Source organism: Schistosoma mansoni, chromosome 2, assembly GCF_000237925.1.
Source record: "Schistosoma mansoni strain Puerto Rico chromosome 2, complete genome".
Taxonomy (NCBI): Eukaryota; Metazoa; Platyhelminthes; class Trematoda; order Strigeidida; family Schistosomatidae; genus Schistosoma; species Schistosoma mansoni.
In genome coordinates, this window is record NC_031496.1 from 29,485,880 (window position 1) to 29,500,524 (window position 14,645).

Consider the following 14,645-nt stretch of genomic DNA (forward strand, 5'->3'; position numbering starts at 1 on the left):
AGTTCTATCTATTTTTTGTTCATTCTTCTCATGTCTGTCTCCATTTCTCGGTGTAATGTGTTCTTTGGTCTTTCTCTTCTCCTTTGGCCTTCAAGATTCCATGTGAAGGTTTTTGATTGCGGTTATCATTAAAAATTGGTGGTAAGATCAATAAAAAATTTTTTCGCTTATAGTATCTGACTCTTCGACACTGATTGTTCATCACTCTGACTGAGACTAGATCGAAGGCGGTATGTGTTTCGATGTACGTGAATTTGGGATGCAATTATCTCATATTTTCAACTTAGATTAGTTCGTGACATAATTAAAGGACAATCTAACATCATGTGTAATGGTTGCTGGACTGAATAATTTCTGTTGGGTTTTTTTATCCATGATATCTCAAGCGAGGGGGAAGAGATGTTATCAAACCTAGTTTTACAGTAACAGTGATTTCAGAGAAATATTCCGTTTGTACACATACTGTTATCAGTACACTTTATTTATCGGAAAAGAAAAGATATCGAATACTAATATTAGTTTCGAATAATGTAATATGTAGCTTGCTTTGTGTATCGTCCCATGTCCACTGTTTTTAACGTGTTCTTGTTACATCATCATGGTAACCATGTTACATTCAAATAAGGCATATATTACATTAATACAGTACAGCAAAAAAAAAGAATGGTAATGGTAATAACAGAACATATTCGTGCATACCCACATAGAAGGACGAACGATACACCATAGTACTGCCTTTTCCTTTTTTCTCCATGTCCCTCCTTCATTTGAAATCGGTAATCTTCATTTCGGTTACATACTAACAAAATATACGCATACTTTACAAACAAATAAAAACATACACATCATTTATATGCATATACACATTCATAATTGTCTTGTTTACATGTACATAACTGTGTACCAACATGGATTGATTTTCTCTTGTAATACATGTGATGATATGTGTTGTGTATAGATAATTTTATGCCGAACTTCGTTATTCCACCATCGTCCACTACAAATGTAGGCTCAATGACAAATTCATTGATAAGAATAAATAAATATATTGTTACTAATACTTATCACCAATAATGATACAGAAGACAGTTGAACACAAGATAGTAGAAGTCTGAGAGATTAGTCTACAGTGTTAAAATTTCAAGATGTATTGATGAGAAACTGTGAACATACAAGTATAAAAGAAGAACCAAGCAATGTTTATTCATCAGTAGAACAAAATAGAATATATCCTTTATCACAACAAATTTCATCAGTTTTCCTAAGAAATAGTTCTGTTAGTAGCCATAGTAACAGTAGTAGTAGTAAAAAGCAGAGAATAAACATTAAAATTAGTTATTCAGAAACGATGACCACATTCTATACACTGGTTAACGGATCATAGTATGAATAGAATGTGCATATTTAATTTATACTAAATTTACAAGAAAATGCGGTGAGACTATAGTTTACGGACGGACCAATCGTATTTAAGATAGTAGGTCTTGGATTTTGGAGCGAAATTCATTCACTCATTTGGCTAAATACCATGTTGGCATTATAGCTGAGGAAAACATTGAATCTAATTCCTGACCCTAACATTCAACTGTAAATCCTGATCCCAATTCTTCACACTAATATATAATCTTCATTTAACCCTGGTAAGTAGATGGACATTTCAAGGTCATTTTAGCGTTGCTCAAAGGTCGTCCAAATGAAAACATAACATCAGTCCATTAAGTAGTTCACTGTTGAGCTAAACCATGTTGTTAGTTGTAGAGACAGACTACTAGGTCGAGGTCTCCGTGAATTTCTATAATGAGGTTTTAGAGACAAATTAAGCAACATGACGCAGAATAAGTCTTCAGTGGTCCAAATGTATTCATTATTTATGTTCCTTTCTTACATTTCAAAATTACTTTATACATGTCATTCCTCTGACTAATTCTTTCTCTAATCATATTTTCTATGCCTAACATTTTATATTACCATTGTTATTATAACTACTTCCATTACCCTAGTATTTGTCAGAATAATTTCATCTTGCTATGCTTATATGCTGTAGCAACTTCAGCCGATGAACATATGTACTAGGTTCTATGTTGCTTATAACTGACTGACTAAAAACAAATGAACATTTTTAACCCATGATGAGGCTTCATCAGTCGTCTTATCCATCAGTGTTGATAAGACTTCCAGGACAAGTGGAACTAGCCATGAGCTTAACAGCTTTATTACCTATGATTAGACCGTACGTTGACGCAGAATAGTCATGAAGAGTCATTTTACAGTTGGAATGAGAAGGAACAATTGCGTTTCGAACATTTTCACAGTTTGTCAGGGTCTTTACCAAACAGAATCATACCATCTATAAGATCTAAGTTAATGAAAGAGTCTTCCGATAGGAAAAGTCAGACGAATCAAGAGTTACTTTTAGAAGCATGTTTGTGACAATGAATAAAGAAAGTCGAAAGTACGTAGTTCTGATGAACTCTACTTGGTATAGTTAGTGCTGATGATGGTTTGCTGTAAGCTAGGTCTTGACAGATAGTGTTCGCGTTGTGAGTTTCATGCACTTCCTTGACACATACTTCACTAATAAACATTGTTACAAGACCTGTGTGGGGACGAAGTGATATATCACTATCTCAAAGAATATGACTACAGTTGAGCACCAGTGTAAGTATATTTATGAATCCAAATCGTATCCAAACATAAATATTTGATCTATACATTTATTTTCAAGTCCAAAACTCTCCCTCTCCTTTCCTATCTGTTTCACTTTGCCCAACATCATTACTCACAATCATCTCGCATAATTTTTTTTATTACTCCACATTCAATTTACTCTTCTGACTCATTACTTTATTTTATCCGTGCGAATTTACACATAGTGGTTTGCCATTATTGTTTATCCAACTTACTTACTTACTTACTCTTGTTACTCCCAATGGAGCATAGGCTGCCGACCAGCATTCTCCAACCCACTCTGTCCTGGGCCTTCTTTTCTAGTTCTATCCTATTGTTGTTCATTCTTCTCATTTCTGTCTCCATTTCTCTGCGTAATGTGCTCTTTTGTTTTCAGGATTCCATGTGAGGGCTTGTCTTGTGACACAGTTGGGTGATTTCCTCAATGTGTGTCCTATCCACTTCCAGTGCTTCTTCCCCGTTTCTTCCTCCGCTGAAGTTCAGTTTGTTCTCTCCCACAGTAGAATGTTGCTGATAGTGTCTGGCCAACGGATCCGAAGTATCATGCATAGACAACTGTTAATAAACACGTATCTTCTGGATGATGGCTTTCGTAGTTCTCCAAGTTTCCGCCCCATACAGTAGAACTGTCTTGATATTTGTATTGAAAATTCTGATGTTGGTGTTGGTTGACAATTGTTTTGAGTTCTAGATGTACCTATAAAAATTATTGCTCTGGTTGTTAAAAGGTGCATTGGCCTCATGACTTCCGAAGTAACTCGGTTTTCATCATGAGGCGTCATAATTCTTCCTTCAACTCCCAGGGCAAAGTTTAGATGGTTTGAATAATTTTTTAGCGTTTTTTTAGCGAGTTGGTTTTCTACGGGATGGGGGTCGCTAACCCCACACCCAACCCTCCTCCTTTATCCGGGCTTGGGACCGGCAGTCGCCCTCAGAGAAGCTACAGGCGGAGTTTATCCAACTTATGGGTATCATAAATTACTTCATTTTAATAATATGAGCCTATTAAATTCAACTAAACAAGATTATATTAATAACTACCGTTATTACAGATTTTTCAAAAGAAAAAAACATTGACATATTTGCTTTGAAAATTATGATAAGCTACTACTACTACTACTTAGTGACACTTATACTACTTAAATTTAACAAGTGATATTGGTCACCTACAAATGTCTTTCATTGCTGTTCTTTACTTTAATGAAGAATATCCTCTGTTGTCCTGGTTTTAATGTTATTTTAATTAAGGTGTTGTATATTCTAACTTTTCCTCCTGTTCTCCCTCCTCTCTTGTAGTTTTCGTTGTACTACTGGTCATTGTATTATTTTTAAGTAAAACACCCAAGGGAGAAAAGAATGGGAGAGAGGGGGAGGAAAATTTTTGTAGTTGAGAAAGTACATAGAAAGATGATTAGTCGTCTCCCTTCAGAAAAATAGGAAAACAACCAAGAGATAAGTAAACAAAGCATACAGACTATAAATTCACTTTTTAATAATCAGTGTACATAAGTAATAAGCAGGTAAATAAATCGTATAAGACAGTTGTCGATACTCAACTTATGTTTCATTTCTTGTCTGGTTGTTTTTTCTTTTTCCAAAAGATACCCTCTATTTGTTGAGTTGTAGAGGGTAGTTATTCTAAGACAATCAATAAAGCTGTAATAAGTAGTAACTGTGGTTAAAGATGTTTTAACCGAAAAGTTGTTGTCATAACCAATTTACTTACGCCTGTTACCTCTCGTGGAGGAAGGAGTATAGGCCGCCCACCAGCATTCTCCATCCAACTTAACGACTATAAATATTAATAAATTTTTATATATATGAGAAAACAATGATTTATAGTTATTGTCTTCTATTCAAACTGATGATTATAATCTCTTCCATACAACATATCTGAGGTATAAAAAATATGTAAGGTTGTGAACAGTTCAAAGGACAATGGACATTTGGAAAATGGGTTACAGGGGTAGTATATTTCATTCCTTAGAAAGACAATATTTTCCAGAAAAATGAGAGTTGATGTAAAACGATACATGATAAGAATCTTACATAAAACTGTTCATTCATTTGAAGAATAATTGTGTTCCATGAAGGGAATAGAGTTGAAAACTGATGTGATCCGCAAAACTAGAAGCCTGAACAAATTACGGAAGCTATTTTCGGGGACGTTAATTCATTTAATTCAAAGCTTGTAAAACTGTAACATTTACTTTTGCCCCTAGCCTATTCTACAGATCATAAGCTTTCGTTTGATGTATAATTCATTGCCATAGCATTTTCTGTTCTAAAGTTATTGTCATTTTGACGTAATCTTTTGTACCCTATTTTCTACTATAATTCCCCAGTTTTGGACATGATTGTATTTTCCTAATTATTGTACGTTGTGGTCCGCTTAGTCATCTATTTATTCATGTAACTTTTCACCCTAATCTGAATTGGGAATTCGAGTGCTAGATCGGGGTTGGAATAAAGTGATTAGTGTTCCAGCTGTCTTTGTCTTCTCTCTCTCTCTCGTGCTTGCCGACCAATCAGGGATAGAATAGTTTTCGTCTCTCTACCCCCACTTCGAACTCACGCATATTAGCCTCAAGGTTAAGCCAGTCAGCCTATCGTGTCAAGGTCTTAATCTACATTCATTTGAAGAATAATTGTGTTCCATGAAGGGAATAGAGTTGAAAACTCTATGTCTACAGTTTCTACCTAGAAACCATGGTAAATGAATTAAATAGATATTAGGCGTATTATTTATTTGATGTGTCTATAGTGGTAGTTAAATCATTAAGACAGTTGAGTTTCGATCGTTGCATTGCCAGTTTCAACCCAACTTTGTATATTTTTCTTTGGTCAGCTGGGTGTTGTCGATAGTCTTCATATATCTAATGTATGGCTCAAAGATAGTTTTGGTGGAGTTTTGTTCCCTGAGTTGGTTGGTTTGGTCGTGGAGCTTTCATCGTTATTCTGAACAACATCATCAGCGCAAACTTTAAGTAGAAGTGAAGTGTTCGAATTTCTCCATATACAGCTCACTGCTTTTCCTGTAGACCTCGATCTTGATTGGCTATTGTTGACCTTTAACCTGTCACTGTTCGCTTTCCTATTTTGATTGTATCTCCCATTGATTCGAATACTTCACTTCCACCTGAAGTTTGTGCTGATGGATGCCGTTCAGAGTAACGATGAAAGGTTCATGACCGAAACATCCAGCTCAAAAAACAAAACTCTATCGAAATCATCCACCTGAGCTACAAATCTTTTTTACCTTCTCAAAGATGGTTACCTAAACCTGTACTCAGTAAATGAGTTACCATAATACTTATTCGATAAAACCATTTTTAATACTATGATGAGAAGTCATTTTAGAGATTGTTCAGTTCGAATGCAATTTTCCATGTCACTGACTAACTTTAACTAGATAACCCGAATACTGGTGTGTGAATACAGGACCTTCAAGTCTTTTGGTGATTTAATCACTAATACAATCGTACATGTGTCTGACTTCGTTAATGAGTTTCATATTAAGGTGGAACATCTGTCTAGCGATTCTTAGTCTTTAGTGTTTGTTTAGTTAAAGTCATTTCGTAATATAATCTACTTGTCAGTGAATGAACGTCTGGAAGTACTACTAACATTATTTTATAAGCAAAGATGGATAGTGACTAGTAGTGGAATCCAGGTCGCGCGTTTCGTCCTATTTGGGACTCGTCAGCTTGATATGGCTGAATCCCGGAGTCGATGTTCACTCTGGGACTCGAACCTAATGCCATTCGCTTCAAATGCCATCGCGTTAACAACAATGGGAAGATACAAGCAAACAACACCTAGTGAATTTACATTAATTTATTTTATAAAATGTAACGTAGTTATCTTGAATAGTTTCTTTGGAATCTAGACCGAGGCAAGTGGTTTTCTTAGGAGGCCACCCTTCGAGCCTTTGACCTAGAAGTCTAATCCACAAGGCAGTGGAGCAATATTAGGAGATACAGTCACATGGTAGCTGGTGACCAACAATAGATTCACACGTCCATGTGCACCCTTGTTTTGGAATCAGGTTTTTCCAACTCTCCTAGGTGGATCCTCTATATCCACTAACCTAGTTAAAGCGTCGAACATTTTCTTTTCATCCTCTCAATTTCGTAGAGAACACTCTCACGTCAAGAAGGAAGTGAGTAGGACTTCCCTGACGGTGTCTATATATGCGCGTGGCCATATGAGAGTATTTGAATGAGGAGAGTGGACTCTCCCAACCCTCGTCCATACCAGGGCATTTGGGAGCAAACGTTTTAGGATTATTCACTAAACTGTTGGGTCACTACTTGTTCAACGGATTTAATATTACTTTTAACTTTAACACTAATTATTTCATGGTAATGCGCGACCATCGTCCATTGGCTGAGGCGGATAAAATGCCTTACACTCGACAAGGTTGAATTCCATTGATCACAGTTTGTTACAAGAACTCCAAGAATTAAAAAAAACTTGGACTAATGCATATATTTATAAATATCTTCTCTCTATCCATTTTTTAGGTCCTGAATATGCTAGTGCATCTATATTCGGTTTCACACCGCCACCATCGGATCTATCAGATGGAGCATCTATTCATTGTGGAGAGAATAATAATAATAGTGGTAATAATAATATTCCATCGAATTATTACCGTCCAATTATTTCAAGACTTGGTAATAATCAACATTATCCAATATCTGGTTTGACGTCTAATTTAAATCCCAATTACAATGGACCTCTTAGTACATTATCGAATACAGGAGGACCAACTTATGAAATGCATACAAAAATGCATATTTTACCTAATGACATAATCAATAATAATAATAGTAATAGTGAACAATTTTATTCATCAACCGTAAACCAACCAAATGCTGCAACAGGATTTTTATTTCTTCCACGTTCACAAATTGGAAATTTTGGAGGAGGCGAAGGTGGCACCATAATGAATCGAATGTCATTTCCTACTAATCAATTTCCACAGTTAAATCATAATGGATTTATATCTGTAACAAGTGGAGATTTATATAATATCTATCAAACAACTGGAATAAATCTACCAATTCAATCAAATTTACAGACATCTCTACAACAACAACAACAACAGCAAATGTACTGTCAACAACAACAGCCAAATGAATATAAGGTAAGCAGATTATTGTATTAAGATTAACAAGTGTTCACTATCATTCATGTTTTTTACTAAATTCATAAGGTTGTGTTTCAATTAAAGATGATGATGTGCAGTTCATCTAAATGTACTTTGTACACATTCTAAATGAGATAAACTATAGTTTTGAAAAAATCATCCTGATTTAGATCGAATCCCTTGAAAACTAATTTTGAAGCTGATTATTTTTATCACGGGTTGACATCAGATGGTGATCTGTTGAAAGTGGAGAACATTAGATAGTTGTTTGGTTTCAGTATTGTAAGCTACTACGCACTGACGATCAACTCCAGCGTTAGAATTTTAAAAAAGATTTTGAGGGAAGAACGTAATCTTTAGATCAGTGATTCACACATTTTTAACTTAGGGGAGTTCGTAATATTTGGTGAGAGTCATTTTACAGTTGTATCCTCTGCTCCTTCGTTTTCAGTTATTATTCAACTATGATGGTCAATCCGTGACATAAAGCATCTTCAAAATTTAACCCATTTTCAGAAACTTTCCCATCAAATAAATCATGAGTCAATTGAGGCTAGACCACCATGGAAAACCTGGAGGCACTGGATGGCCGTTTCTTTTTATCGTGGGACTCAGCAGTGCGTATCCACGGTCCCGCTACACGAGATTCGAACCCAGGACTTATCAGTCTCGCGCGCGGGCACTTAACCACTAGACCACTGAGCTGGCCGGCATCCAACGGTGTTAATGTCTGTTTCTGGATTTCGTTTTTATTGTCGTGGTAACATTTACTACTAAGACATCGAATTACAAGAGTTTCCATGACTGTGAGACTATCAATTTCTTTAAGATCATTCATACACATAGTTTATTATTGAGTGTAATCTAGCAAAGCACTAGATCAGTGGTCTATCGGTTAGATGTTCTGGCGCGAGACTGGTAGGTCCTGGGTTCGAATCTCACGAGGTGAGGTCGTGGATGCGCACTGCTGAGGAGTTCCACAATATAACGAAACGGCCGTCCAGTGGTTCCAGGTTTTCCCTGTTGGTCTAGCTTCAATTGACTCACGCATTCAACTATGAAAATACTAAATCTCCACAAAACCCCTTCTCTTCAGTATTATACATCCACGTCTCTGCCAAGAGTCAAACTCATTATATTTAGTCTTCGTGGCAGGTGCCTAGCCTGCATATCATTAAGCTGACATCCAATTATCTACACTTAACTGTTCTTGAATTAATATCTACATTTGCAATTATCATCAAGTAAAAGTCATTTGAATCCAGTAGGGAGCGATCACATTAGTCTTGTAGGCTTTATAGTCCAATTTCTTAACGACTGGTATTTTCGACTTATTCGAAACTTATTTCACTGTTAATGAGGGTTTAGATTATCTCGTTGTTGATATTCAGGACTGATATAAGTATCATACCTGTCGAACTAGTTAGTGGTTAATTAAACTCAGTAATGTAGTATGGGATAACACATTGGCGTTTGAAGCAAAAGATGACATGTTCGAGTCTCAATGCGAACATCAATAATGAAATTCAGGAATAACTATTTAGAAAGTTCCTAAATAGGGTGCAATGAGCATCTAGAATTCCACTTCTATACTCATAATCTATCCATTCTTTAAATGAAACTTATTTTAAATATTAAGTTTCATTCCAAGTAATTAGCCTTGTTTGTTTTTTCTTCTATTTTAATGTTTTGTAGTTGATTAAACAATCTGATGATAATACAACATGGCAATTAGCATCAACATTATCGAATAATCGACAATCAATGATTATCAATTCGACACCTCCGCAGATATCACCATTTACCGAACAATGTTTGGATTCTTCATGGACTGGTACCGTAAATAACAATAATAATAATAATAATAATAATAATAATAATAATAATAATAATAATTCTCATAGAATAACAAATATGACAGATACAAATATAATGGGTACAATGAAAGCTAACTATTTTCTTCCTATTATGAATACTTCCTATTATGAATACTTCAACTACACTAGATAATAATAATAATAATAATAATAATCCTAAACATGATGAACAACAAGCTGCACAGTCATATTTTCTTGCAAATCATCAACAAGGGAAACAGCAACAAATTACTTATCCTTCATTTCCTCCTCCACCGCCAAGAATACTTACTTCAATAAATTCAGGGATAATATCAACTACATCACCATCAACAACCATTACATCACAGACATCATCAAATGAACTAAATTTCTCTTGTAGTAGTCCAGTTAGTGCAACAGTGGCAATAACAACAATGTCAACAGAATCTGGAGCTACGAATGGGGATGGAGGTGGTGGTGGTGGTTATACAATAATTGATGAAAATACAATATCTGATCCTCCTGTACCATTTTATTCTGTATGTTTATGAGATATCACATTGTATGTGTAGAAATTAACACTAACGACGACAACAGTCATAATAATAGTAATAGTAGCAGCAGTAGTAATGAATAACACCTTTTCAGATTTATGTATTACATAAAATACAAACATTTATCATACATATATGTGTGGGAGAAATCTATGTGTATATTTGCCTTATTTCTAGTGTGAACAGGGAATTCACTTTGATACATGTATGATATAACAAGGTAGTTCTCTTACTGGCTACTGCAATTCATAGTAATAATAATAGTACTATTTCCCCCCCTCCACCCTATAGGGGTGGGTGGGTGGGTGTGAACTAAAATATTTGTGTTTCTACTTGTACAAAATAAGTTTTCGTTTGTTTTTCTTTTGAGAGAAAAAAAAGGAATAATTCGACATAAATTCAAACAAAATTTTGTTGATTTTTTCTTCTTTATTACTGCCAAATTATTCTGCCAAATCATCATCGTCATCTACACACCATCATTGAATCTTATTTATCTTCTGCCTCGATTAAAATAGGTTTGCATACTTTTTTTTTCAGTAATTGTCTTCCATGATTCCCACATACAAAAAAAGAGAGAGAATGATTATCTCATTTTCATTTTAAAGAATAACAATCTTTTATCCCCCGGTGGTTGTTACTTTTTTTTAAAAAAAAAAGACTGGATGTATGTGTATCTTTGGCATGTTTTTTGTTTCCGTGGAAAAGAAAAATCAACTAAGTTGAACTTGCAAAAAATTGGATTATATGTCATTGATTGACGGTTTCTCTTTCACAGCTATTCTACTATTATTACTACTACAACTATAACTGATTTCCCGATTTCTAAGATATTTCTCTCTTGACTTGAATGAATGTCAATTGTCTATTCTCAAGTTGTGCATGTGTGTGTTTGATGAAATTCATCAGTATGTGATAATTTGATGAATATTAAATTCCATAATAAAAGTTGTTTCTATGCTGAAATGGCCCCCCACCCATCCCCCCAACTACATTTTTTTCCGAAAGAATAATAATACTACTGAATTGGAATTAAGTATATTGATGACTACTAACATGGACAATTGTGTACACAGATTTATTCTTATTCATCTTTAGTACATTTAACTAATCATCATTTTAATACCGTTTATCGTTACATAATACATACAAATACCTATGTACAGTACATTTTTTTCTGTCTATTTGTCTAATGCTTTATTGGTTTAATCTGAGGTTTTGAATAATAAACAAAATTTGTTAAACGTTTCCATTTGTATATGAAGTCTGTGATTAAATAGATAATGTTTAATTGTTGTCGTTGATGTTGTTGTGGCCGATTGATTAGAAGTATATTTGTGGAACATATTAAATGTTTATTTGTTTGTTTGTTTGTTTTCAAATGCTTGTATGTATGTGTATTCACACATAGGACATTCATCCCGTTTGTAAGTCTCATCACTATCTCCTTTCTATCTATTTCCCTCTCTCTGCTATGTCTTCTTGTTTGTATTTCCATTGGATTCAATTATTTATTTTTTATTGTGTTAAAAAGACAAAATTTGATCAGCGGAAAGAAAGGCGATATCACTGGAAATTGTGGTGTTTGACTGGGAAACGTAGTTGCGTAGGGTATTTTCTCCATGAAGTTTTCTCCCTTTTTTTTCTGATGTTCAAAAACGTCGTGTTGATATTTTTCAAACAAAAAAAAAGATTATTACTCGCATAAATTGATATTTATTTTGTTTTTCTGACTTTTCTGGGTTACTGTTACTAATGAAACTAGGGATTTAGCTTCGTGTGTGAGGTAAATATTGATAAACATTTTGCTGTCTGAAAAGAGTAATTGTCAAGTGCTGTTGTAGTGTGGTCTACTTATACCCATATAAGTAGTATATGGTGATGGTCAGACATAAAATGTATTTTAGCAGAAGATCGTTAAGGAAAGAACAGGAATGAAGCGTAATTGATATGAAAATGCATGAACATAAAATCAAAGAAGATGGATTGATATTTACGGAAGGAACAGTGAAGATTGAGACAATTGGTTGTTAATTTGCAAATTAACTGTTTGCTGTATGGTTATCAGAATTTAGTGAGATAGTCTGTAATTTTTGCTTAAATACATTCGATTGTCCCAGTCGTGTTCTGTTCACTACAGTGTAGTTATTCAAAGGATTACTTTTCTCACTGAATTTGGATCATAAAGATAATTGCTTATAAACTGTAATGGTAACCATCAAAATTGTTTCAGCAAACTAGTTATAATGTATCCATAGGGCACTTATCTTTGCCTAGCTCCTCATTCAGCATGTTCAGGATTCTTGTTTATATATAGTGATATTCTGATGGTTAAGTTTAAGCATAATACTGTATCGATCAGCAACAAAAAAGGGGTTTTAAAGTCACAACATAAATCAAACTAAATGTTGACTATGAACGTGTCATGCTTAATTTTATTGGAAAAGACAATTATTTACAAACATTTGGATTGTTGAGGGAAGCGTTCGTCTATGATTTGTTTCAATTATTTATTTAAACACATAAATATTGGTATAAGGAAGCACCAGATATATATGCGCCGCACAAATCTCATTCGATTTGTGTGAGGGCTGTGATACTGTCCAGATGCCCAAACTGAAGCAGATGGTTTTCTTAGGGGGCCAATCCGGAGCCTTTGACCTAAGTGTCTGATCCACAAGGCAGTGGAACATCGTGAGGAGATGCAGTCCCATAATAGTCGGTGACCAACAATAGGTTCATACGTCATTTGTTCCCTCAGGATACTGGAGTCCATGTGCACCCTTGTTTTGGAATCAGGGTTTTCCAACTCCCCTAGATGAACTCGCCGTGTCCACCAACCCGGTTAAAGCGTCAGACATTCGCTTTTCATCCTCTCAATTTCGTAAACAACAGTAATGCCACGAGAATGCAGTTAGTAGGACTTCCCTGACAGAGGCTATATATGCGTGTCCATGTGAGAGCATTTGGAGAGGGAGAGCGGACTTTCCCTACTCTCGGTCGTACCAGGGCATTTAGGTGATTATGACTTTGTTGTAAATAAATATAGGTAATTACAATATCAAATGGTATTATGTTGTAATTGTTAGAGTAGTCACTCAGTCGAGGGTGCATCTTCTGTCTCGTTCTAATTTAACATCGAGACAGTTAATGCTGCTAGTAGAAACACAAGGTACAAATCCAGTTGGATTGGTCAGTGTTTCAAAACAATACGATACGACTACCATTATCCTATGTTGCTGCCAGAACAGTTGTTGAGATTAGTAAAGCTAGGGTACATAAAATTACACAATGGAGGAAGGGAAGAAATGCTGGATGGGTAAGTAACTCATTTATTTAACTATACTTACAACCATAGAAAATTACTTAGAGAAGGATTATTTGTAGTCACATTGATAAGGACTCTGTTCAGTAATTTCTAATTCAAGACAGAACACCTGACAGGTATTCGAAATAGACTCATTAGTAATGAAAAAAAAATTCCATTTTACATTATAAATAGTTCATTAATTTTTTTCTTGATTATCGAGAATCTTCAAGGTTATTTCGGAAGACCTTGAATTCTGTGATCCTACATAAATGAACCTATCCTGGTTATATTTCTGTGCATGCCAGACAAGAAGTTCAACGGTGAAAAGAAGTATGGCAAGGAGATGGGGATGATACGACATCATAGATTACAAATAGATGAAAAGATACACCTACGATGTTTGTTTAGATTTTGGATTATATCATCTGAGATCTACAGCCATCGGTTTTTGTCATGCCGAGGGCCATTTCTTGAAAGTCTACATATTTCTACATAGTTTGGTAGACAAGTAACTTATAGTGTGTTTTAAAAATTCAAACGTTCCAGCTCAGAAAATGGATTCACCAAGACTGTTGTCCATTTAATATCCTTGCAGTCACTGTGTTGTCTCTAACAATGTAAGTATCACAAAGTTTAGATGTTAACACATAGTGAATGAGGATTACTTGCTCTGACACTGTCCTCTTATCCAACCGTGGATAATTAGGGGACTCCATTAGTAGAACTTCGATCCAATCAAACAGAGGCCAACAGTTTTTGGATCAACATTGAATACCAACTGATCCTGACATTTGGTATGTAAGAGGATTGATTTATATCTTATCAGTGTTACTGATAAACTAAGCCACTTAATATATTCTTCATGACAGCACACGTAGATTTATGTATGAGTGAATTAACATCGTGTAGTGGCGTTGAAGTTATCGATTTCGCTGCGCGTTCGTATGTCGGGATCGCCAGTTATGTAGTGCCGTGCTTCGATAATAGTTCACTTCGATAACCGTTATTATACCAATCTTAACGGTGTATAAAATCAGAAGGAAAAAGGAAGCGGCAACTACATTTTTATTGATAATCGATGCAGACCAGAAAGCTGTGGG

At 35.0% G+C, this 14,645-nt stretch overlaps 1 protein-coding gene across 1 annotated transcript in view; it reads left to right on the forward strand.

Moving 5' to 3' along the window:
- Positions 1–10,232, forward strand: part of Smp_133690 (putative discoidin domain receptor) — a gene marked incomplete at its 3' end in the record, with an annotated part of 117,861 nt that extends 107,629 nt beyond the window's left edge. The window contains 3 exon segments of the mRNA XM_018796322.1: positions 7,215–7,840; positions 9,554–9,850; positions 9,855–10,232. Of these exon segments, the coding sequence (XP_018650546.1) occupies positions 7,215–7,840; positions 9,554–9,850; positions 9,855–10,232 (1,301 nt within the window).
- Between the last annotated feature and the right edge of the window lie 4,413 nt (positions 10,233–14,645).